The sequence below is a fragment of the Physella acuta genome, unplaced genomic scaffold (assembly GCF_028476545.2).
Source record: "Physella acuta isolate Inbredline_101_S28 unplaced genomic scaffold, ASM2847654v3 ptg001331l, whole genome shotgun sequence".
In the NCBI taxonomy this organism is placed as follows: Eukaryota; Metazoa; Mollusca; class Gastropoda; family Physidae; genus Physella; species Physella acuta.
In genome coordinates this window covers 25,466-50,458 of record NW_026732846.1, presented here as the reverse complement: position 1 = coordinate 50,458, position 24,993 = coordinate 25,466, and the positions used below count along the sequence as shown (strand labels likewise).

General features: G+C 38.6%; 3 protein-coding genes across 4 annotated transcripts; all 3 read left to right on the top strand.

The window, feature by feature from the left end:
- Window positions 1-128: 128 nt before the first annotated feature.
- On the top strand, window positions 129-11,790 carry LOC131958517 (cysteine desulfurase). 2 transcript variants are annotated; one of them, XR_009389247.1, is made up of 15 exons: window positions 129-419; window positions 1,345-1,430; window positions 1,687-1,803; window positions 2,109-2,246; window positions 2,645-2,743; window positions 2,894-2,987; window positions 3,655-3,789; window positions 4,103-4,260; window positions 4,916-5,021; window positions 5,349-5,430; window positions 6,103-6,186; window positions 6,681-6,770; window positions 9,668-9,731; window positions 10,171-11,651; window positions 11,683-11,790. XR_009389247.1 is itself a non-coding variant. In XM_059323602.1 (14 exons), the coding sequence occupies exons 1-13, from the start codon at window positions 293-295 to the stop codon at window positions 9,729-9,731; spliced, it is 1,380 nt and encodes a 459-aa protein (XP_059179585.1). In that variant the 5' UTR covers window positions 129-292; the 3' UTR covers window positions 10,171-11,790. The 2 variants fall into 2 exon arrangements, 1 of the variants encoding a protein (XP_059179585.1); XM_059323602.1 differs by having other exon boundaries at window positions 10,171-11,790.
- A 3,196-nt stretch (window positions 11,791-14,986) lies between these two features.
- Window positions 14,987-16,479, top strand: LOC131958518 (beta-1,3-galactosyltransferase 1-like). Its single transcript, XM_059323604.1, has one exon. It carries the CDS (start codon window positions 14,988-14,990, stop codon window positions 16,158-16,160), a length of 1,173 nt encoding a protein of 390 aa, XP_059179587.1. The 5' UTR covers window position 14,987; the 3' UTR covers window positions 16,161-16,479.
- Window positions 16,480-21,411: 4,932 nt separating this feature from the next.
- Window positions 21,412-24,597, top strand: LOC131958511 (microfibril-associated glycoprotein 4-like). Its single transcript, XM_059323598.1, is given in 3 exon segments — window positions 21,412-21,499; window positions 23,955-24,269; window positions 24,272-24,597. Coding segments are annotated over 3 exon segments (714 nt in total). The 5' UTR covers window positions 21,412-21,426.
- The last annotated feature ends 396 nt before the right edge of the window (window positions 24,598-24,993 follow it).

The window sequence follows — 24,993 nt, the reverse complement described above, 5'->3', positions numbered from 1 at the left end:
TGATATATAGACCCTATATATGTTGTTTTTCTAGTTAGGGCCTATATAAAGCATACATTTCAAGACATGGTTACCATCTAAACACGTCACGTTTTTTTACGATATGTTTTGGTGTTTAGTTTAGCTGTAAATAAATGCGAAGTTCGCAAACAAGCGAAGTTACATAATCTGCGTTAAGTAAGACCTCGAGCACACTTAAATATAGATTCTAGATCTAGATCTAATTGAATACCTTTCGATTGTCATCTCTCCTACTTAAGAACATTGTGTGATTTGCAAGTAGCCTACAAGAATGCTTTCACATGTTTCGAGGCTGTCCAGACAGTTAGTTAAAGACGGGAGTCGAGTTTTAACTTCATCGATACACACGACAGCTAATGAAAGCCAAAATCAAGCGTCACAGAAAGAACAAACTGATGGTTAGTAATAGTATAATCTAGATCTAGTTTTAATAATCTAACTCTAAATTAATATATTATAATACTAGATTGTCTTGATCTAGGTGTAATAGTAAATAGTTGTTTTCACTTGGGGGTGGGGGGATTTTTTTGACATCAGTGTCTAAGAAGTAATGACTCAGTCAGTTGCATTGACATTAGTTAGCAAGCCATGAGTGTACTCAGTGTACTGTATTTTAGTTAACTACCAGTAACCTAACAACCCTTTTTAAAGATTCTATTTTTGGAAATCAGTATCTTCAATCATCCTTGTTGGTAAATTGTGAGACGCAAAATGCTGAGGCAATAAATTGCAAGAAGAAAATGCAAGACACACCTGCAGAATCAAGGATAATCATAAATAGCGAGACACAAGTTGCAAGATAATTTTTTGTTTCATGCTTTTGATTGTTTGTTTTTTCACAAGATGCTCGAGAAGAAAAGTTATAAATCAAACACATTAAACATACTAAATGATAAATGTACCTTTAAACAGTTAATCTATCATCTGACCTAATAGTATACCATTGTACTGTCTTACAAGGACTATATAATTTCTATTCATTTTTTACCTGTGCCTACCTTTGGCGTTTAAATAATTGTCAGTCCTGATATCTACTTTTAGATCACACTCAACCTCTTGAGCGGATTAGCAAGAGTGCTCTGACCTACGTAAAAATACAGCCACTCGTTTATTATTATTATAAATACAAATCAAATAGGCCTACAGGCTGAAACTGAGGCATATTATAGGCATAAATAATATTAATTAGGCCTCTACTTTATAGACTTTAGGTCTCTACTTTAGAGACTTTAGACAATGTTGTATTGTCTGTATGCTGTTAAACTTTTAGATTTTGTAAGCTTATTATACCTACACTTTTTAAATATTTTACTTCAACAATAGATGTTGCGACAACTCAGGTTACAAGGCAGATGCCAGCAAGTGACATGAGACCTTTATATTTAGATGCACAAGCCACAACCCCACTGGTAAGCTAAAAACTGTTCCATTTACTGATGGGACACATATAAATTATTATTTGCTGATCAGTATTACACAACAATGCATTCTTGCTCACTTTGCTTTTTTTTTCTTCAAAATTTCCATTGAAGTGTTTATAGCATTGTGATTAAAGAAAAGCTAACAGACAGAGAACAAATATTGCTTATTGGCTTTCATATCAACGATCTTCACCTCATTTAATGGAAAACAGATCATTATTATTGATTTTCTTTTCACTCCTAGGATCCAAGAGTTCTTGACAAAATGCTGCCCTTTATGTTGAGCAGATATGGTAATCCCCATTCACGTACTCATGCCTATGGTTGGGAGAGTGAGGCAGCCGTGGAGAAAGCCAGAAAGGTTAATCGCTGTTCTCAGTAGAAATAATTAATTGTTGTTAACTTGAGTGACTAGTGTAAATATTCACCGTGCTCATGTTATGGTTCTCTTAAAAATGTTCAAGTAATGTTATCTATAAAATTATCATTTTTATTTGAGTAAAAATCTTGTAAAGCAAGCATTTTTTCATCATGGCTATAAAATGTATTTTTTTTCATTAAAGGTAAATTTTCAAATTTATTTAACTGGAAATCAGAATTTTAAATACAAACCAAAGCAATAATGTGCCATGGCCTAAACCTAGTTTATATTGTTTAAATTTCCAGCAAGTGGCCAACTTGATAGGTGCAGACCCCAAGGAAATCATCTTCACAAGTGGGGCCACTGAGTCCAACAATATTGCTGTCAAGGGTGTGGCAAGGTTCTACAAGAGCAAGAAAAACCACATCATCACCACACAAACTGTAAGTGTTGCAGCGCCATCTGTTACATTTTTTAACTTGCTTATACTGCCATTTGATATAAGGGTTGCAGCACTGTTATATTCTTTCTAATACTGCCAGATCATATAAGGGTTGCAGGTGTTATATTCTTTTACTTGCTTATATCAACTGACAGTTGATTTTAAAATTTTAAAGTTTACTTAACACTAATTATTTAATACATTTTGAATGGTGCTAGATCTAAAAAAAATAATGTACATTATATTTCTGTTAAGTAAAGATGTCAGTTTTTATTTACTTCTTTTTTCTTTATTATACCTCAGATGCTTACCAAAATTAATTTAATTATTGATTTTATTTTATATTTTTTTCTCCCGTTTATCGCAACCCTATTTAATAAAACTCTGTTGACCATTTAGGAACATAAATGTGTCCTTGATTCTTGCCGGGCTTTGGAAGCTGAAGGATTTGAGGTGACATACATGGGTGTTAAAACTAATGGCATAGTTGATGTAGAGGTATGAGCCCCACCAGTTTCTGTTCACACTTTTAGTGTACAAAATCTTTAGATTTCAATTTGCAATTAAAGTAATGTACATGAAACATAAAACCTAAGTACTTTTTATTTTGGTTAACCTAAAATAATAATTGTTTAAAATGTAATTCAGGAGCTAGAGAAAAACATTCGCCCAGAGACTGTTTTGGTGTCAGTTATGGCAGTAAACAATGAAATAGGTGTAAAACAGCCCATAGCTGAAATAGGTAAGTCTTAACCTGCTTTAATATTAATTACTCTTTTTATGTTGGTATAGTTTTTTATTTCCAGAATAATTGTGAAATAAATTATTACTTTCAAAAGTAAAGAACTGAGCTTTCCCATTTAGTAATGGTGATATCACTAGACTGTGTCTAAGCCACTATTTTGTTTTACTAACCTGTTGAAACAATGAAAAAAGGTTTGCTACTGCTGACTACCACTGAAACTTCTCTGGTAAAACTGACTACAGGATTTATTATTAAAAACTAAAAAAATTACTTGAAATTTGAGAAAACAATTTAGATTTAAGCATTTATATGTGTTTTTAGAGTTATGTTTTTAGTTTCAAGAAATAGCAATGACACATGTTAAAAACACATTAAAAATTATTATTATAGAAAAAAAAAATTTAATGAATGAATAAAGTCAGCATAGCACATGTTCATATTTTACTTTAGATATTACTTCACATTTTAAAGTATAGGGCCTACGTAGGTTTTTATTTATAGCTAACTCCATAATACTCACCTTATAGGTTAAACTATAGATGCACTTTGCCAGTCCGAAAATAGTTTATTTTTTATTTCCTCGCTGTAATTTTACAAATAGTATACATGCATTTTGCCAAGCCAAAAATTTTATTCCACACTGTGGTTTTTAAAAAATGTATAGGTGCACTTTGCCGAGCTAAGAAAGTTTTCTTCCACACTGACGCTGCCCAGGCAGTTGGCAAGATCCCAATGAGTGTCAACCAGATGAACATTGACTTGATGTCCATCAGTGGTCACAAGGTCTATGGACCAAAAGGTCAGCTGCTTATTTGCTTTTACTTCTTTCTAATTAAATTTTTTTATTTTAATTCTTATATTAGAAGAAAAACTCCACTACACATTTAAGGATAGAACAGTTGTTGCAACAGTCAATATAAAAAATACCAAGTTTTTAATTTTCAAAAAGTTTATAATCGAGTTAGTTTTCTCGTCACATTTTAAAATCCTGAACCTTCGTTGTTGATGTTGTATTTTGATCAAGTTATTAACCTCCCATATAGTCAATTTGTATACCATTTGTATACCATTTGTCTTGGGTGACCATTTCTCACTGAATCTCTCCTGAGCAGGTGTGGGGGCCCTGTTTGTCAGGAGGAGGCCCAGAGTAAGAATAGAGGCGCTACAGAGTGGTGGCGGGCAGGAGCGAGGCATGCGCAGTGGTACAGTGCCAACACCCTTGGTGGTCGGGATAGGCGCAGCTTGTGAGCTGGCACAGGAGGAATTGGCTGTGAGTCAATTATCCTAATTTGTGTCTATGGGAGTCTAAGAGCAAACTTATTTTCCACGTCTTTGTCAGCATATAGTCCAACATTTAGTCAGTTATTCTCTGGACCAACTTTATGTCTGATATTTTTGTCTGTAAGAGTTTTAGTACTAACTTTAAGAAAATTTAGACCAATTCTATGTCCTAGTGATTCTGTTGACTAACTTTATGTCCAGTTATTTGACATTGAGTCTATAGAACCAATTTACTCATTAGCCTAGGGACAACTGCTGTTCTTTTTTTAAACAATTAATTTTTTCCTGCTTTATTACAGTAAATAGTAAGTAAAGTTCCCTTTCAAACCTGACGGTCTATAGAGCAAGTGAAGTAGAGTTCACTTGTTTCTGTGACCTTGGCATATGAAGTGATAGAGTGGTCAGCATTATGCCCAGCCCCCTTTACTTTCCCTAACGTGAGTTAGGTACCCATCAGAGTTGGGTGGACAGTCTACTGACTTTAACCCGGATTCGAACTCGAGACTTACGGGTTAGCAGTCCAGCTCTCTACCGCTTGACTTTATTACACAGCCTCAATTTTTTGCTTTATTTTGTTTAATGCTTATTCTAATTATCTAATAACTTTAATTTCTTCTAATCTTATCTATTTTTAATTTCACTAGTATGATTCCAAGAGAATCGACCAGTTGTCCAAAAGGCTGGTGGACAAAATCATGGAAGCGTGTCCAAAGGTTGTGAGAAATGGAGACAACCAACAGACCTACCCAGGTTAAAAAATTTTTTTTTTATTGAACCTGTTTAGCTTCCACCACACTATAGTGCTAATTTGATCTACACTTTAAGTTGTAGTTGATGCAGGAGTTATTTTAACCACTGGTAGAGTTGGGTGACCTCTCTAAAACTGTCAGGGAGGTAGTTCCAGCACCCTTCTGTTTTAAACACTGGTAGCACCTGATGACCTTTCAAAAATATGTGTTAAATAAAAGTATTGCTGTAATTCATTTGTGTAAAAAAATTATTATTTCTGCAATACATTTGTGTAGAAAAAGTATTTCTGTTTAAATGCATAAAAAGAAATGAAATTCCTCTTAACAGGTTGTGTCAACCTCTCATTTGCATATGTGGAGGGGGAGAGTCTGTTGATGGCACTCAAAGATATCGCTCTTTCTTCTGGAAGGTAAATAAGATTTACTTTTCTTGATGGTCTTTTTTTTTAAAACTCAGGTTTTTGATTTCAGCTCATTAACTTAATTCAGGGGTGCCACTTTTCCGAGATATCCCGGATTTCCGGATTCGAGAATCATATTTTTTTGCCTTTCTGGATTCGCAAGTTTTGAGTTTGAAAATTTCCGGGTTTGCAGTTTTAAAAAAAATTAAGATAGTTTTAAGCTTGAAAATTTTGACATTTTAGAAATTGTTTTTATCGTCCAGACTCCAGCCAGTGACCCTTTCCGCCTTTTGCGCATGCGTCGACAGTACAATATCAACTGCTGTGTAAACCTAGAATTAACATTGTTACGCCGTCACTTTTTCGTGGCCTTTGTCTACCCGACATCAGCAGACGTTTCGGTCACTGCGACCTTAGATTGTCTTCTAGGTCTATCCTAGCTTACTGTGCTCGCAGTAATTAGGCTAATTTTAAAGTTTCACTGCTGATTTTGCCACAAGTTGGGCTTGTGCTTTCAACTCTGAGTTCACTTTTTAATAACTTGACTGTTTTTTTTTTAAATCACAATACATTTTAGTGCTTTTTTACTCTTCATCTATTTTTAACAAGTTCTCCATTGTGCATTACATATTTAGTGACTTTACTTTGAATGTGTCTTTAATCCCATGTTAAATTTTTAAGCGCCTGCACATCAGCTTCACTGGAGCCATCCTATGTGTTGCGTGCCATAGGAGCAGATGAAGATTTGGCACATTCATCCATCAGGTAAGCTGCCATTTTGTAGGGGAAATAATCAAATGTTGAATTTATTTTTACAGAGTTAACTGTTCTTGGTTTGAGCATTATACCAAATCCGTGTCAGTAGTTTTGAAGTTACTACCAGTTTTTTACTTGAAAAATATTTTCTACGTTTGCTGTAAAAAAATTATATTTAACAAAAGATAGGCAACAAATAAAAAACTTTCTCTATCAACTTCAGATATTGTTTCTATTCCATATGATTGTTTAAAGAAAAGTAATGCAGTTACAATATACATTTTTTTTTTAAAGTAAGAAAAATCTTTAGACGAAATAGTCAGTTGTTTTGTTTTACATCTGTTTTCTGTTGTGTGGCTCATGTAAATAATTTTTTGGCTCTTTGAGGACTATACGATTGTGCACTTGATGGTCCTTTTATATATATCTTTGCTGAGTTGAGGTCGATATGTAAATACAAGATATTCCTGATGTGGATCACTAAGTTGGTTCTTGTTTTCTAGGTTTGGCATTGGGAGGTTCACAACAGAGGAGGAAATAGATTTTACAGTGGATCGTTGTATCTCACATGTGAAGAGGCTGAGGGAAATGAGGTAAGTGATGATGTGGGTATGGGGCGATGAGTGGGGCAATGTGTGGGTGGTGTGTGGCAATGTGTGGATGGTGTGAGGTAATGTGTGGGTGGTGTGGGGCAATGTGTGGGTGATGTGTGGGGCAATGTGTGGGTGGTGTGGGGCAATGTGTGGGTGGTGTGGGGCAATGTGTGGGTGGTGTGAGGCAATGTGTGGGTGGTGTGGGGCAATGTGTGGGTGATGTGTGGGGCAATGTGTGGGTGGTGTGAGGCAATGTGTGGGTGATGTGTGGGTGGTGTGAGGCAATGTGTGGGTGGTGTGGGGCCATGTGTGGGTGGTGTGGGGCAATCTATGGGTGGTGTGGGGCAATGTGTGGGTGGTGTGGGGCAATGTGTGGGTGGTGTTGGGCAATGTGTGGGTGGTGTGGGGCAATGTGTGTGTGGTGTGGGGCAATGTGTGGGTGGTGTGGAGCAATGTGTGGGTGGTGTGGGGCAATGTGTGGGTGGTGTGGGCGATGTGTGGGTGGTGTGGGGCAATGTGTGGGTGGTGTGGGCGATGTGTGGGTGGTGTGGGGCAATGTGTGGGTGGTGTGGGGCAATGTGTGGGTGGTGTGGGGCAGTGTGTGGGGCAATGTGTGGATGGTGTGGGGCAATGTGTGGGTGGTGTGGGGCAATGTGTGGGTGGTGTGGGGCAATGTGTGGGTGGTGTGGGGCAATGTGTGGGTGGTGTGGGGCAGTGTGTGGGGCAATGTGTGGGTGGTGTGGTGCAATGTGTGGGTGGTGTGGGCGATGTGTGGGTGGTGTGGGGCAGTGTGTGGGGCAATGTGTGGGTGGTGTGGTGCAATGTGTGGGTGGTGTGGGGCAATGTGTGGGTGGTGTGGGGCAGTGTGTGGGGCAATGTGTGGATGGTGTGGGGCAATGTGTGGGTGGTGTGGGGCAATGTGTGGGTGGTGTGGGCGATGTGTGGGTGGTGTGGGGCAATGTGTGGGTGGTGTGGGGCAATGTGTGGGTGGTGTGGGGCAATGTGTGGGTGGTGTGGGGCAATGTGTGGGTGGTCTGGGGCCATGTGTGGGTGGTCTGGAGCAATGTGTGGGTGGTGTGTGGGGCAATGTGTGGGTGGTGTGGGGCAATGTGTGGGTGGTGTGGGGCAATGTGTGGGTGGTGTGGGCGATGTGTGGGTGGTGTGGGGCAATGTGTGGGTGGTGTGGGGCAATGTGTGGGTGGTGTGTGGGGCAATGTGTGGGTGGTGTGGGGCAATGTGTGGGTGGTGTGGGGCAATGTGTGGGTGGTCTGGGGCCATGTGTGGGTGGTGTGGGGCAATGTGTGGGAGTGTGAGGCAATGTGTGGGTGGTCTGGGGCCATGTGTGGGTGGTGTGGGGCAATGTGTGGGTGGTCTGGAGCAATGTGTGGGTGATGTGTGGGGCAATGTGTGGGTGGTGTGTTGCAAAGTGTGGGTGGTGTGGAGCAATGTGTGGGTGGTGTGTTGCAAAGTGTGGGTGGTGTGTTGCAAAGTGTGGGTGGTGTGGAGCAATGTGTGGGTGGTGTAGAGCAATGTGAGGGTGGTGTGTTGCAAAGTGTGGGTGGTGTGTTGCAAAGTGTGGGTGGTGTGGAGCAATGTGTGGGTGGTGTGTTGCAAAGTGTGGGTGGTGTGGAGCAATGTGTGGGTGGTGTAGAGCAATGTGTGGGTGGTGTGGGGCAGTGTGTGGGTGGTGTAGAGCAATGTGTGGGTGGTGTGGGGCAGTGTGTGGGTGGTGTGAGACAATGTGTGGGTGGTGTGAGGCAATGTGTGGGTGGTGTAGAGCAATGTGTGGGTGGTGTGGGGCAGTGTGTGGGTGGTGTGGGGCAATGTGTGGGTGGTGTGGGGAAATGTGTGGGAGTGTGAGGCAATGTGTGGGTGGTGTGGGGCAATGTGTGGGAGTATGAGGTAATGTGTGGGTGTTGTGGGGCAGTGGGTGGTGTGGGGCAATGTGTGGGTGGTGTGGGGCAATGTGTGGGTGGTGTGATGCAATGTGTGGGTGGTGTGGGGCAATGTGTGGGTGGTGTGACGCAATGTGTGGGTGGTGTGACGCAATGTGTGGGTGGTGTGGGGCAATGTGTGGGTGGTGTGGGGCAATGTGTGGGTGGTGTGGGGCAATGTGTGGGTGGTGTGGGGCAATGTGTGGGGCAATGTGTGGGTGGTGTGACGCAATGTGTGGGTGGTGTGACGCAATGTGTGGGTGGTGTGACGCAATGTGTGGGTGGTGTGATGCAATGTGTGGGTGGTGTGGGGCAATGTGTGGGAGTGTGAGGCAATGTGTGGGTGGTGTGGGGCAATGTGTGGGAGTATGAGGTAATGTGTGGGTGTTGTGGGGCAATGTGTGGGAGTATGAGGTAATGTGTGGGTGTTGTGGGGCAGTGGGTGGTGTGGGGCAATGTGTGGGTGGTGTGACGCAATGTGTGGGTGGTGTGACGCAATGTGTGGGTGGTGTGATGCAATGTGTGGGTGGTGTGAGGCAATGTGTGGGAGTGTATGCTGTATGAGGGTAAGGTCCTATAATTGTCATTGATGTGTTATAGGGATTGTATTGTGGTTTAAAGGGTAAACCATGTGTAGGATAAGGGTGACAGGTGCTGTATTGTGGTTTATCCCTTTACAGTTCATTGAACGAAAAAAGTTTTCAATACTGAACATGTGCTTTTATAATCTTTAACCAAATGTTACTATCATCTTTAACCAAATGTTACTATCATCTTTAACCAAATGTTACTATCATCTTTAACCAAATGTTACTATCATCTTTAACCAAATGTTACTTTTATCATCTTTAACAAAATATTACTTTTATAATCTTTAACAAAATATTACTTTTATAATCTTTAACAAAATATTACTTTTATCATCTTTAACCAAATTTAAAATTACAACCATTTTGTTTTCAGTCCTTTGTGGGAGATGGTCCAAGAAGGTGTGGACCTCAAGTCCATCAAGTGGACACAGCACTAGGCCCTGTGTCACCACTAGGCCTTGTGTCAGCACTAGGCCCTGTGTCACCACTAGGCCTGTGTCACCACTAGGCCTTGTGTCAGCACTAGGCCCTGTGTCACCACTAGGCCTGTGTCATCACTAGGCCTGTGTCACCACTAGGCCCTGTGTCAACACTAGGCTTTGTGTCAGCACTAGGCCTGTGTCAACACTAGGCCATGTGTCAACACTAGGCTTTGTGTCAGCACTAGGCCTGTGTCAACACTAGGCCATGTGTCAACACTAGGCTTTGTGTCAGCACTAGGCCTGTGTCAGCACTAGGCCTGTGTCACCACTAGGCCCTGTGTCACCACTAGGCTTTGTGTCAGCACTAGGCCTGTGTCAGCACTAGGCCTGTGTCACCACTAGGCCCTGTGTCACCACTAGGCCTGTGTCACCACTAGCCCTGTGTCATCACTAGGCCTGTGTCAGCACTAGGCCTGTGTCAGCACTAGGCCTGTGTCACCACTAGCCCTGTGTCATCACTAGGCCTGTGTCAGCACTAGGCCTGTGTCAGCACTAGGCTTTGTGTCAACACTAGGCTTGTGTCACCACTAGGCCTATGTCACCACTAAGCCTGTGTCACCACTAAGCCTGTGTGTCATGCCTGCATGTCAGTGTAATTTGATCAGACCATCCGAACAAGTAAAAGTAAACACCCCCAAGAAGCTACAGAACCTGAATCTCAAGCACTACACATTGTCCTGGTTTATTTTTTTAATGATCTCATACAATGAAGTTATTTAAGTTCTATTCAGAAAATTTATTGCATAATTTACCTCCTTTTTGAATTTACTGATATCAGAGGAAATGTGTTTGGCTGTATACTCAGTAGCTGTTCCACAGTAACTATACCATATAGGTAGTAGCTGTACTGTATATAAGCAGTAGCTGTACTGTATATAAGCAGTAGCTGTTCCTACTTTATAGAGACAGCAGCTGTACTACATTTAGAAAGCAGCAGTACTGTAATATACACATAGCTATACTATGTAAGTAGTAATATTTGTGCAGTAGATATGTCACATATGCAGAATGTGAACTTTACAATGTAGACAGATCACTACAATTTTTTATGGTCCAATATTTACCATCTGTAAATAGTACAAGAGCTATCTTGGTTTTAACTCACAAATAACTCAGGTTGGGAAAAATTTGAAAGCGTGAGCATGAATTGCTAGTGAGCCCCAAACACAGATCAGCTCAAGTATTAAATTGTACATACAGTGACTCAAATGTAATCAGTTGCATTTATAACCCTTACATTTGTGATACCCGTATACAAGTTGTGTAGGAATGTCTGGTGTTGTGTACTTGAGTTTAAGCTGTCTTGAAGCAGGGATTGGAATGTGATGTACATGGTGGGTAGATGTTGTCTAGTTGTCTTAGGTTGAGTGGGGTGGTTATGTGGTGGATGTTATGGATGTGGTGACTGTTGATGTATGGAGCAACAAATGTATAGTGTCACTGGCCATTCATATGTTGCATGCGGTGACTGTTGATTTATATGTTGGATGTGATGACTGTTGATTCATATGTTGGATGGTGTCACTGGACATTCAACAGTTGGATGTTTTGACTGTTGATTCATATGTTGGATGTGGTAACCAGTCATTCAACAGTTGGATGTTTTGACTGTTGATTCGTATGTTGGATTGGTAACCAGTTATTCAAATGTTGCACGTGATAACTGTTGATTCATTTGTTGGATGTGGTAACCAGTCATTCAAATGTTGCATGTGATGACTGTTGATTCATTTGTTGGATGTGGTAACCAGTCATTCAAATGTTGCATGTGATGACTGTTGGTTGATGGAGCAACAAATGTAATTGTGTGCCAGTTGTTTTTTTTTTTTTTTACTCGAGATTAAACCAGAGATTTTTACTTGACCAACACAAAAGGTACTCAGTTGTTACTTGACCAACACAAAAGGTACTCACTTGTTACTTGTGTTCTCAGAGGACTTGAAGCTTGCTGTTGTGATGACCATCCAATGATGGCTCCAATTGGATTGTTTCTTATTAAAACATTAACAAACAAATTTGATTCTTGTTTTTACTATCGTTTTTTTTTTCAATACTCATAATTTTATAGACAAAAATCGTATGTCCTGACCACAGGATTTTAACTACCTCTCAGACTACAGTAGTATTTTGTTGAACTTGGTCATTGACGCCTAATACTGGGCGGTTGACTCGTCTCTAGAAATAAAAAAAAGATTTTTGGCTAAGTGAAGAGTGGGTAGGTCATCTATTAATTGTGTCACATACCTATTCACAAAGGGATTGCTGGGGGGGGGGGGGGGGTGGAGATTAAATTAGCCATCTTTCTGAAATAAATAAGTGAAAAACTGATTCCGTCAGAAAATGCTAAGGTGAAGCCTGAAAAGATTTTTTTAGGGAGTATTACGACGCAGTCTCGAGTTCGAATCCTGTTTCAAGTCAGTTGAACGTTCCTGAGTTCATCCTGCTCTAATTGGTACCTGACACGTTAGGGAAATAAAATAATAGGCTGGGCATAGTGCTGACCACATTATCCCTTCATATACAATGGTCACAGAAACAAGTGAACTCTACTTCTTGCCCCATGGACCGTCAAGCTCCAAAGAAACTTAAGAGTAGGCGCGGGGGAAACAGGCGTAAACTGTGGAAAGTGTCTAGAGGTTGTAGAAACGAGTGTTAAAAAGAAATGTTAAAAGACTAGGGGCCCACAATATTTGTAGAAATGTGGGGTGGGAGGTGAAGAGAGATGGCAAAAATATAAAGTCCGCCCCTGTGTGTAAAGTTAAGCTTTTTAACTTTCACGCTGCTCTATATAACACCCCCCCCCCCCTGCCATTGCATGGGTAACCCCCATACGACTAATATCTTTTTCTTAAAACACGTTTGAACATTTTTGTGCCGATAACACTAGGGGAGAAAGGCGGCACATATAAACGGATCAATAAATGTAATACAAGGGCGTGGAAATCTAAGACTACGTAGTACCATAAGCGAGACCAGGGTTTTACATTTGTTTAGTGTGGTGGGCGTGTTTTGTAGGCCGGTGCGTGCTACCATTCAAAGCGTGGCTGACGATATTTGGGTGTGTTCGTTTGATGTGTTGTAGAACTATAAGAACATTTGGATGTGTTGAGAAAGTAGTTTTTTTGTGTTGTAACCGTCATAAATCATGAATTCGTAAGTTAATTTGTTTTTACTTTTTCGTTACATAGCGTAAAGGCAATTGATGGTTTCTGGAATATCAATTCAATGCGTGTTATAGTTTAAAGTGTTGTTGTAGGAATACGTTTATGTCAAGGCTTTAGGGGGGAGGGGGCTAGTATTACGCTTAGTAGTAGACCTACCTATCAGACTCACGTTAGGGAAAGTAAAGCGGGTGAGCATAGTGTTGACCACACTATCTCTTCATATGCCGAGGTCACAGAAACAGGTGAACTCTACTTCACTTGCTCCATGGGCCGTCAGGTTTGGAAGGGGAACTTTACAGCTTACAGAACAGCACGGCAATAATTCGGCAAGATTTTGTGTGTGCCAATATTTATAGTAATATCGCTACATCATCCCTGAACAGAAGCGTAGCCCAAACCTCACCCTAAACGTAATCCTAAATCCAACCTTGAACCTAAACGTAATCCTAAACCCAACCCTGAACCTAAACCTAACCCCAAACCTGAGTAAATCAGGTAAATTACTATTATATTACTGCTAATAATTTCTTTCGAATATTTCTAGCTTTAATAAAATCGGAAGTAATTTTGTACTTATTTCTCAAATGTTATAAAATATTCAATTTTGGTTGAAAAATATGCTTTCTGGAAACAATTATTTGGAACCAGCTTTTCAAGCCTAATATTTAGAAAAGATAAAAAAAATTAAATCCTCTTTTTTGTTGTTGTTACCACTGGAATTTAGATCTATAGAAGTATAGATTTAACTTACTGACTTTTTAGCGCAATTTCCATTCTGGAGAATTGCGTTTATTAACCCGTCATTTCTGGATGTATGAATGTATGGATGTGTGTTCGCAGCTTTATTAGGCTTTAAGTCGTATCTCCTCCTCAACGAAGCAATATCGAGGACTAGTTCCAAAGCAAATTTGTTGAGCAAGTTACGAGGATGATAATGGGCCAAAAAAATTCCGGAATTCCTTCCTGGATTTCACGGAAAAGCCAAAAAAAATCCTCGAAAAAATGCAGTTTTTGGCCCATATCTCGGCAACCAGACCACTTAGCGACTTGAAACATTTACCAATCGATTCCTGCCATAATTTAGAACAATATTGCCGAAGAAAGTTTTCAAAAATATCCTTTCGTCACAAATTTTAAAATTACATAAACACCTACAAACCGATCGTTCTTCTAGCTTGAACGTACCCCAGCATTAAACGTCAGAGCTATTTTTAGATAACATAAGGAAATTGCGCATAAATGTCACTAGACTTTTTAATTAACTTGTTTAGTTAGGTACAGTCTAAGGTTAGAATGACCAAACCCCCGGTGGGGGGGGGGGGGGGGGTGGGGGTGATTTTAGAAAGTGTGACAACTCACGTTTGTGTTTCAAAAAAATTAAGTTAGAAATGTCTTAAATTTAGCAGTTAATTCGTGTTTTTTTTTTTTTAAAGACTTTATTTAGTAAATAAATAGAAATTGATTGATATTGACTAAGACATTTTCAAAAGAAATATTTTTTTTAAAGAGCAATTTTGTGAGGAGGGGGGAAGATGTAGGCTAATACATGACGGCATATTAGGGGGTTCTGGCTTCTTGTGTGAAGATGGGGAGGGAGGATGATGAAAACGTTTTTTAAAAGGATGATGCCATTTATGCAATGTTTATTTTTTTGTCCGGGGGGGGGGGGGCGCTTGATATTTTCGGGGAGGGGGGGGGGGCGGACAACATTTTCTGGGGGGCGGACACTGGTAAAAGTATATGTTTTCTATATAAATTCCATTTCGTTCGCGGAAGGGGGGTGCGGCAGAGCCCCCCACCCCCGAAGAGATGCCTGGAAGATACTTGGCGTTTATGGATGACTAGTAAGGAAAAAAGGGAAGGGGTATCTTAATAGTAAATAAAGATTTAAACAAACAAAAAAACAACAACCATGGAATTATAATAAAATATGAATAGACACAGACAATTATAATCGACTAATAAACATCACCGTGTCTATCACTCAAAAAACTTCAACAATTTTTTTTTCTTCTCTCAAACCACCATTCACAGGGCCGGTAAAAAGATGATGTCACCAAAGAAGAGGGCCACCATTCAGTGCGCTATCGTCGGCATGTTCTTTCTGTCCGTGTTCGCGAACGTCTTCATACTGCTGACTACGCGCATGAAAGACAAAATGGAGGACTACGACGGATACGATTACCACGAAACCAACGAGGACACAGGCAAAGATTTGAAACTCTCGGTACTTAGCGCTGCCTTGACCGGAAAAGAAAATGCTTCGCGGAAAGATTTTATAAAATCGTTAGCTGCTTGCATACGCGATAAAATGAAAAAACTCGAAACAGAAAAAGAAAAGCTAACAATTTTGTCATTGCCTAATAATATTAATAATAATTTCGAAAATAACTTTATAATCGACAGCGACGTTATACGATCGATGAACTGGACTCTGAAACGCGAATATATACAACAAAAATCTGTTTTTAAACTGCTAACCAGACCAGTTATCACAACTCATGATTACTCGTACATTCACAACCCAAAAGACGAATGCATCAGGAGAAAAATCGACGTCGTCTTAGCCGTCCCGTCCGCGCCGGATAATTTCGAATTCCGGATGAAAACACGAGAAGGATTAAAAGGCTCTTACTCGCACGAGAGAAGCAACAACGCGACGCTGTTGTTTTTCTTAGGCCGGTCGGATCACCATAACAAGTCCCGACGGTTCCAAGTTCAAATCAACATGGAAATGAGGCGATTCGGCGACATCGTGCAAGATAATTTTATCGACGCTTACAAAAACTTGACGTTGAAAACGGTATCGGTGCTGAAATGGGTCAGCACGTTCTGCTCGCGTGCGAAGTACGTCATCAAATCGGACGACGACGTCGGGATCAAAGTCGCCATTGCGATCAACGCACTGCAACGCTATCGGAAAAATTACGGGAATTTTATTTTAGGGCGGTGGAACACGATGAATATCGTGCAGAGGAATCCTGCTGTGAAGAACTACGTTTCTCCTGACGAATACAAGCCGGCCACCTTCCCGCCCCACGTGCTAGGAGGCGCTATGGGGTTTCCCGTTACCACGGCTAAGCTTCTGTACGAGGCCGCACTAAGGATTCCTAGAGTCTGGCTGGATGACGTGTTTCTCAGCGGGATCTGCGCTCCGCTTGTCAACGTCCCTGTGTTCATGGATGCAGATTTTGATTTTAAACATAGACAATGGACATGAGTGATATTTAAACATAGACAATTGATATGAATGGTATTTAAGAGTGTCAAAGAGTTAGGAAATGAAACTGACCAGCTGTAATTACAAATCTAATGTAAACCTGATGAAATCAATTTAATTAAAAAGAACGACCAAGTGATGAAACATCATTGAAAAATTATCGAACCTGATCTTGAAGCCATACTTATTACCAACTGTGATATTGTGATATTATAGATGTCATTACCTTTTTGTCCTACCTGTTAAGTTTACAAATACGATAATTTCTTTTATTGTTGGTAAAACACGAGACAGATGTCTTTATTTTTATATTATTTATACTGGGTAATTTATCAAATATATATATATATATATATATATATATATATATATATATATATATATATATATATATATATATATATATATATATATATATAACCTAATATATAAGTGACCATTTACGCACTTCCCTCTGCAATATTTTCGGCAACGTCGTCAGCCTGTTCAGCTATATATGGAGAACTTAAAGATACGGACTTTTGTTGAAAATAATATGGTGGATGTTATAAATGTAAAAACTAAATTTTATTTAAAAAAGGAAAAAAAAAAATAAAGGCATATTCGAATGTAGAGAATCAGATTTCTAGTTAAAGTGTTTATTGTTGTGACAAGAACGTAATAAACAATGACGTCACATGCCACATTGTGTGTGTGTGTGATCTATCAAGGAAAGTAATAGGTGCTAAGGGACTAAAGGAAGTAATTTTCTAACACGATTAGATTTTTTTGCACCCCTTTCCTCCAGAACTTTTCAGCTCGCGGCCCCGTTCCAACTAAATCTGCACCCATATATCCTTTTAACTATCTTTAAAAATTGACAGGAATTAAACAATACATTTAAAATAATTAAATCGCATAAATTGTTTAAAAACAGCTATTAAAATTATATTTTTATCAAACTGCGTACAAGAACTCAATTGTTTTTGACTAAAAGTTCCATAAACGAGTGTGCAGAAGTCGATATTGAAACGCCTCTGCAAGGATACATTAAAAATAAAACCTACAATGTCAATCATCACAATTCGTTTATTGGGTTCGACTCATCGACAAAACATGTTCCTACTTCTGCTTTTTGTTTTGTACATGGTCGTATTAATCAGTGCTGATTATCCCATAGGTTTATATGCATTTGTGAGTGTGTATTTTTACTTTCTCGTATACGAAGTATAGAAAAAGTATTGTAATCGTACGCCTCCCTGAGTCGAAAAAAACCCATAGTTTTGCAATCTTATCCGTTTGTCTGTTTGTGTTTGTGTCTGTAAACACGATAACATAAGTACCATTTTACATTCATTTATTGGTTGTTGTTTTTTTTTAGTTTGGATTTTTAAAATATGTCGGGAGTCATTTTGTCGGTAGCCAATATGTCGGGAGCCCATTTGTCGGGAGCCAATATGTCGGAAGCCCATTTGTCGGTAGCCAATATGTCATGAGCCCATTTGTCGGGAGCCCATTTGTTGTGAGCCCTTATGTCGGGAGCCTATATGTCGCGAGTCAATATAACGGGAGCCCATTTGACGGGAGCCAACAAGTCGGGCCCTTTCGACGGGGCTATTTTGACTGGGTCGTTTTGTCGGGGGTCGATTTGACGGGGTCATATTAACGGGGCCGTTTTGACGGGGCCGATTTGTCCTGGGCCGTTTTGACAGGGCACCCCACTATTGGCATAAAAGTAACCATTTTGTCCTACCTCCACTACTATTATAACCTCTTTTTAATGCTTGAATGAAATTGTTTTTTATGAACCAACATCAATTCACAAACATATCAAGCCCTTAACAGCTAAAATCTACCAATTCTAAAATTTTGATAATGTTTAATTTACAACAGTAAAGATCTGTTGCATAAAAGCGAGCACAGAAGTGAAAATGTACGATATACATGATGTTTACAGGATAACGACATTTTGTTTTGATAACCTACAAGCATACTGGAGGTAGGAAGGTACAGCGTGGACCCTTTTCCCCACACACTGAGTTGGAACAGCCTATAACCGACTCAATTATGGAAGTCATAGATAGATGACCCTTAAATTAAAACATACTTTATTTTATAATAGATAAACTAATATAAAAATAAGGCCTGCCGAACAAGAGTGTTGGATAAGCTAACTCTAAAGAATATTGATGAAGGGGTCCCACTGGCAGGTGTCATATTCAATGAGACCGCTTTGCCGGGAGACTTAGTCTCTACAGAAACGGTATTGTCAGTGGTCCTTTTGTCTGGAGCCAAATTGACAGGAGCCTTTTTGTCGTAAGCCAAAATGACGCTAGCCTATTTGTCGGGAGTCGTAAGGACGGGGGCCGTTTTGTGGAAAAAACTAAATGACGAGAGCCTATATATCGGGAGCCAAAATGACGGGAGCCAAAATGACGGGAGCCTATTTGTCAGGAGCCTTATTGACTGAAGCCCTTTTGTCGGGAGCCTATATAACGGGAGCTTATTTGTCGGGAGCCTAAATGACGGGAGCCTATTTATCGGGAGCCTTTATGACGGGGTCCATATGTCGCTGGCCATTTTGACGGGGTCAATTTGACGGGACTCATATGTCGGGGCCGATTTGTCGGGGTCGTTTTGACAGGGCCGTTTTGTCATTGGCCGTTTTGACGCCGCACGCTCGGGCAGATGAGGCTCGTTAGCTGGGGACACCCACTCTTCTAGGAGCGACAACAAATCAAACAACTGTTGCCTTGTAGTTTTTTCTTGGTTGGACAAAGACTATGGAAGCAAATCCAAAAAGAAAAAGCAGGCAGAAATCGGAGTCAATGGTCTCAATTGCGCATAACCAGTTGACACGTATATATAATTGAGTTAAAGGGGATCCCTTCCAACACTAAATTTAAGAACGAAGAAGAAGAGTAACGGCCTATCCAGTTCAGGTGAGGGATATTCCACTAACGTAGAACATGTCCTTTTAACACCCACAATTAATTGAATCAATATGGGCTTAACAAAAGTCCAGTGGCTCTGTTATTTATTTAAAATTAATTATATATATATATATATATATATATATATATATATATATATATATATATATATATATATATATATGCATCCACAAATCACTATAGTCGTTAAGGAACAGATAAGAAGCTTTAAAGACGCTCCGAAAATGTATAATAATTTTTACGAACATAATTACCATATGGATATCTTAAAATATATTGTATGGAACATGCGCATAAACACTGCATAGATGCCGAAGCAATAGACAAAACGATGATGGGTTTATGAATGCCTTTTAAATATATTATATGAACAGATGTATAATTACTTTATAGATGCCCTACAATTTTTAAAACACTTTATGTTATTGCACCTATACATTTTTTTTTGGTGACGGGACAAAAGATCTCATGACAAATAATCTCAGACAAATGATCTCAGGACAAAAGATCTCAGACAAATTATGCCAGACAAAATATTTCAAGGACAAATGATCTCAGACAATTTATGCCAGACAAAATATCTCAAGGACAAATTATCTCAGGACAAAAGATCTCAGGACAAATGATTTCAAGACAAAAGATCTCAGGGACAAAAGATATATGGACAAAATAAATCAGGACAAATGAAAGCATTTCGCAAGTAAGGAAATCAGTCACTCGGGAAAAACGGTAAAAATAACGTTAAAACCCTATCACAAATTATCACAAACGTTTTCACTTACAAAATCGAGCTCCAAGCATGTCATTCTATTCACTCTAAATACTTTCGAGAATTCTTTAAAAAAAATTTCTTTCAATTATATTATTCTTTGGATTCAATTCAGACAATTAATATCAAAAGGTACATCATGGTTTCAAAGCAATCCAAAATCAATCGAATCTACCTATCAACAAATGCGTATATCGTGTTCAAAACAATAACCACATTGACCTGCTGATTCGTAAATCAAATTGAAAACACCAATAAAATATCTAAGACAGTCAAAGCAATAGAAACTGAAAATAAACAAGATTAGAAAAATACTTGAATCGACATTACTAGCCAAAAATCAAAGACCACAAACACAAATAGATGGGAAGGAGGCACTACTTTTTTTTTTTTAAATTTTATCGAACGAAGTGTGTTAGCAACTAGAGAGGAAAGAGTACGCGACTTCCACGAAAAAAATGAAATAATAAAAAATGCTTAAAACTAAATTTCAACAGACTCCAGTCAATATTATAAAAGTACTTTTAGATGACCCAAGAATGCGGGTCTAAGCTATATCTTGTTTAGCTTATACTTAAATTCTACACTGGCCGCAAACTACAATCCAGCACAGCGTAATAATAAAAATGCAATTAGTTAACTGTCATTTAATATGGGGATGTTATGGCCTAAAGCGAATTAACTTGATTAAATTGTCTGAATCGATCAGACTGCATTAATTAAATTAAAATCTGTGAACATAATGACATTTGCATAGTCATGGAAGATGTTACCCACATACACCTCCCTCCTCATTTCAAATTGTAAATGTAATATAATCATCGTTTTTATTTCGTCCTAAATTTTTAGGAATATATATATATATATATATATATATATATATATATATATATATATATATATATATATATATATATATATATATATATATATATATATATATATATATATCCAAATGTAGAAAGGCCAGGTCAGTAATTAGGTAAAGTATTTTATTTAGCTAATCAAAATAATTTTAAAACGTGTTTTAATTATTAAATAATAGTGTTGAATGAAGCCGCGTTAGATCATTACAAAGTTATGTTGAGTGAATTACAAAGTTAAGTTGAGGGAATTTGTGGTAGTGTTGGGTCAAGCAGTGGTAGTGTTTAGTGTGTTTTAGATCATAAAAAAGTTTTACTACGTTATGCAATATTGAATCATGACGCTGACAACGTTTAGTACTTAACGTCATCGCCAATTTTCCGCCAAGATTTTCTTTATCAGAAGCCTCTGTGTGTTTCAAAGAAATGACATTAATCGCGACAAATAGTAAACTGCATATAAAAAACATCCTCCTGTTAATTTTATGCAATTTTCTTTTGTAATATTCCTTTTATTAAACTACGATTGTTTACAACAATTGCTATTGGTTGGGTGCCCCCCCCCCCTCCCATTCAGGCCTGAATCAAGTCGACAAAAACGCCACTGCAAAAATACGTCGACGTTTAAAAAAAAAAGGCGATATAAAACGCAGATGTTCAATCAACCAAGTTTACACGTTGGTATTCCTCGACAGTAGAAAATGTTCCTACTTTCGGTTTGGGTTTTCTGCACGATCTTAGTGTCTCAAATGATTATGGCCGAACATTCTATAGGTATGTATCTCTTAGTTAAATGGGTTTTTTTCAAAACAGAAAATGCAGCAGAAATATATGTATTGTTTAGAAAGATTAACTACAAATTTTTCATACCTTTAAAAATTATCGTTAGTTATTTCTTTTCTTGAGATATTTTTTCCTATATGTCAGCCCTGAAATGGGGGTGGGGGGGGGGGGGGGGTGGGGGGGGGGGGGGAAGGGGGACGACGACTATTCTAATTCCTAAGCTATTGGGTGAGTGAAAGTTTGGCTAAACCCATACTGGTTACACTTAGTCGTTATTAATCCTAATATATTAAAGCCCATGTGCGCACTTCTCTCTCTCTCTCTCTCTCTCTCTCTCTCTCTCTCTCTCTCTCTATCTCTCTCTCTCTCTTTCTGTCCGCAAAATATTTTCACAGGATATCACATCAGAATCTTCAGCGATACATGGAGAACTTGATACGGACTTTTGGATAAACAAAATTTTAATTAAAGAACGAAAATAAAAAATAAAGGCATATTCAAATGTAGAAAAGCAGTTTTAATTATGCAACAGGAAAAATGTTTATAGTTGTAAAAAAGGACGCATAAAACAATGACGTCACATGCAAATTGTTTACAGTAAGGAAAGCACATAAAACTCATGGCGTCATCTTCCTAATTTAGAATATAAAGAAATGAACTATTTCATTCAAATTTGGTTTAGATCTACGTACGCTATGAAATGTATACAATAAAATTTTCTTGGCCTACACTTAAAAAGTTTACTTTATCTATTTGGATTCTAGATCTAGAGATTCTAGATCTAGACTAGATCTACGGAAAAACTAGACTTAGACGCTAAGATCTAGATTTAGACTATGTACTCTAGATTCTATTCCCATAATACATTTCTATATTAAGCTATTTCAGGCCTTAATTATTTTACAAAAATCTTGAGTTAGCTATAGAATTGGCTAACTTGGGATGAATTTTGCTTTGAAAGAATAGGGTTATTCGCGTAAGTTAAGTTTCTTAAATAGGTCTTTTATTCTTCATGTTTCATAAGGTACCATGCGGGTGGTACGGGTTAAATGTGTCGGATTTTTAGCTAATTAGTTATTTCTTTGCTTTGTCACTAATATCGTTCAGCGTGTAGTAAAGCACATTGCGTTTTGACCAATAACTGTTTGGGTTTTAACGTCACTATTTTTTTTACGGTTACACAATCGTACACTACGCTTGAATATAAGGGTTAAAGATTATCTTCTCATCAATTCAGTGTACATATTTCTGATTTTAGTAAGTGATAAAAGCCACCCCCCCCCCCCCATCTAGAAATACCTGGAGAGCGGTTTTTGCCGGTCTCTTTTTCTTAGGGGTACATGTTGTACAGTTTCACAGTCAACACAATCAAGGTAGATAAGAATTAAATCAGTAAGTAAAGGCCTGTAGTCATTTCATTTCTTTAATTTGACCATTTATAATTCAAAACGCTGCTTAATATTAACTTTTAAATAATATGAGTTGGGAGACGCAATTCTTCAGGGTCGTATTATAGGTTGTCTCCCCTGTAGCCTAAATTCTCCTGACTGGTTCCCTCAGTTATTGCCAGAGGAGGTCTTTCCTTTCTTCTACCGAGAGGACCTTCCTAGTTTCCATGAGGTGTGCACCTCCTTGACGAAGAGCTCAATGATGATAGTCGTGGGGTTCAATAGAGAACATTCTGACTTCTTGTCTGGCTTGGGTGCTTGTCTAAACTTAAATCTAGATAGATTCTAAAGAAACATACTACAGAAATAATACAAAAAACTTTCTTTCAGCACTTCAGATGATCTCGGCCCTCGCACACACCGAGAACCTTTTTCATTCTCAACCGCAAGTACGGCTTGGGTGACGGTTGTGGTGTGTTAGTCCTTTTGGTTTTTACAAGCTTTTATTTAACTCACTTCCTCTGTCGTCAGTCGTCAGTCTGTCTAGATCAAAACGCCCGAGCGAAAGTGCAGGCTCTTCTAACTGACAGATGCGGTTCGTAGTTGGTACGTGGGGCAAGACATGAAGACAATGCAACAAGACATTAAATTTGATTTAATTGGTTGCCTGATTAATTTTCTATGAATTAATTTAAACAATTTTTTTTGTCTCTTTTGATTTATCATCAGTGAAATGCTGGGGTGTTTTTTTTTATAAATTGATTTAAGCATGTTTTAGGGACCATTATTTTTTTTATGGTAATAACTTTTATAAGTTGATCATGTTTTTTTAGATTAATTACGACTAAAGTTTTAGTGCAATCGGTCTGGGTTAAGCCACACATGCACGTACCCAAGAGTTTATTCTAATTACACGGATTTGATTAGTACACCGATAAATTGAGCTCAGAATTCTTTTCCATTTGTGAATTTGTCCTGAAATTTATTTCTGAGTTTTTAAATCTAGATATGTTTATTCTAATGTATTTTTTATTTTATTTATCTTTTAAAATGTTTAGATAGCCTCAAAACTAGAACATTGGAAATTGATTTACCAGTCCTGGAATCTTGCAAAGATGCGACGAACGACTCATCAAGGACAATAGTCGTTCTGGCGAGTGGACTAGAGGTGATGTGCGACACCGAAACAGAGGGGGGAGGCTGGACGATGATCCAGAGAAGATTTAACGGACACTTGGATTTCTATCGGGGGTGGGAGGAGTACAAGTTCGGGTTTGGAGATTTGGATAAAGGTGAGTTTTACCTGGGCAACGAGAAAATCCACCAGTTGACGATATCCAGAAGACACGAATTGAGGATCGACTTCACATATAATGGCAAAAATACTACGCGAAATATGCCAAGTTTCAGGTGTATTCAGAGTTAGAAGGTTACAGACTTAACATCAGCGGTTACACAGGCAATGCTGGGGATGCTCTTACTGAACATCACAACAATCAAAAGTTTAGGACATTCGACAGAGACACAAAATTAAATTGCGCCAAGCGTTTCCACGGAGGCTGGTGGTATAATGACTGTCATTTTGCCAATCTGAACGGACTTTGGAGAAATGTCGTGTTCGGCAAGGGTCTCAATTGGTATCCTACGACAGGTTTTTACAACTCGGCTACATTCACGGAAATGAAAATAAGGCAGATTTAAACAATTTTGACATCAAGGAATAAACGAATTTTTAAATATTTTACACTTGTATGTGTTTCATTTCCTTTTTAATTCAATGTTTACTCGAGAATCAATGACGTCATATTACTGTGTGCACACTGTGTGCTTGAGATTATTTTCTACTCTATGCTAAATGTGACCGCGTCATACTTCGTTTTTCAAATTACTGTGCATGTTTTTATTTTGCTTGTGTTTTCTCTAGAGCGTTCTTGTCAGACAGAGCGTTCTTGTCAGACAGAGCGTTCTTGTCAGATAGACAGACAGCGAAACTATTAGAAATTCTTCATCGATACTCTATAATAAAATTACCGCCTAATTAATGTGTCTAATCTAAAAAGTGGTTTTCTTGCAATTTCTTTAATGTGTAACGTTTAC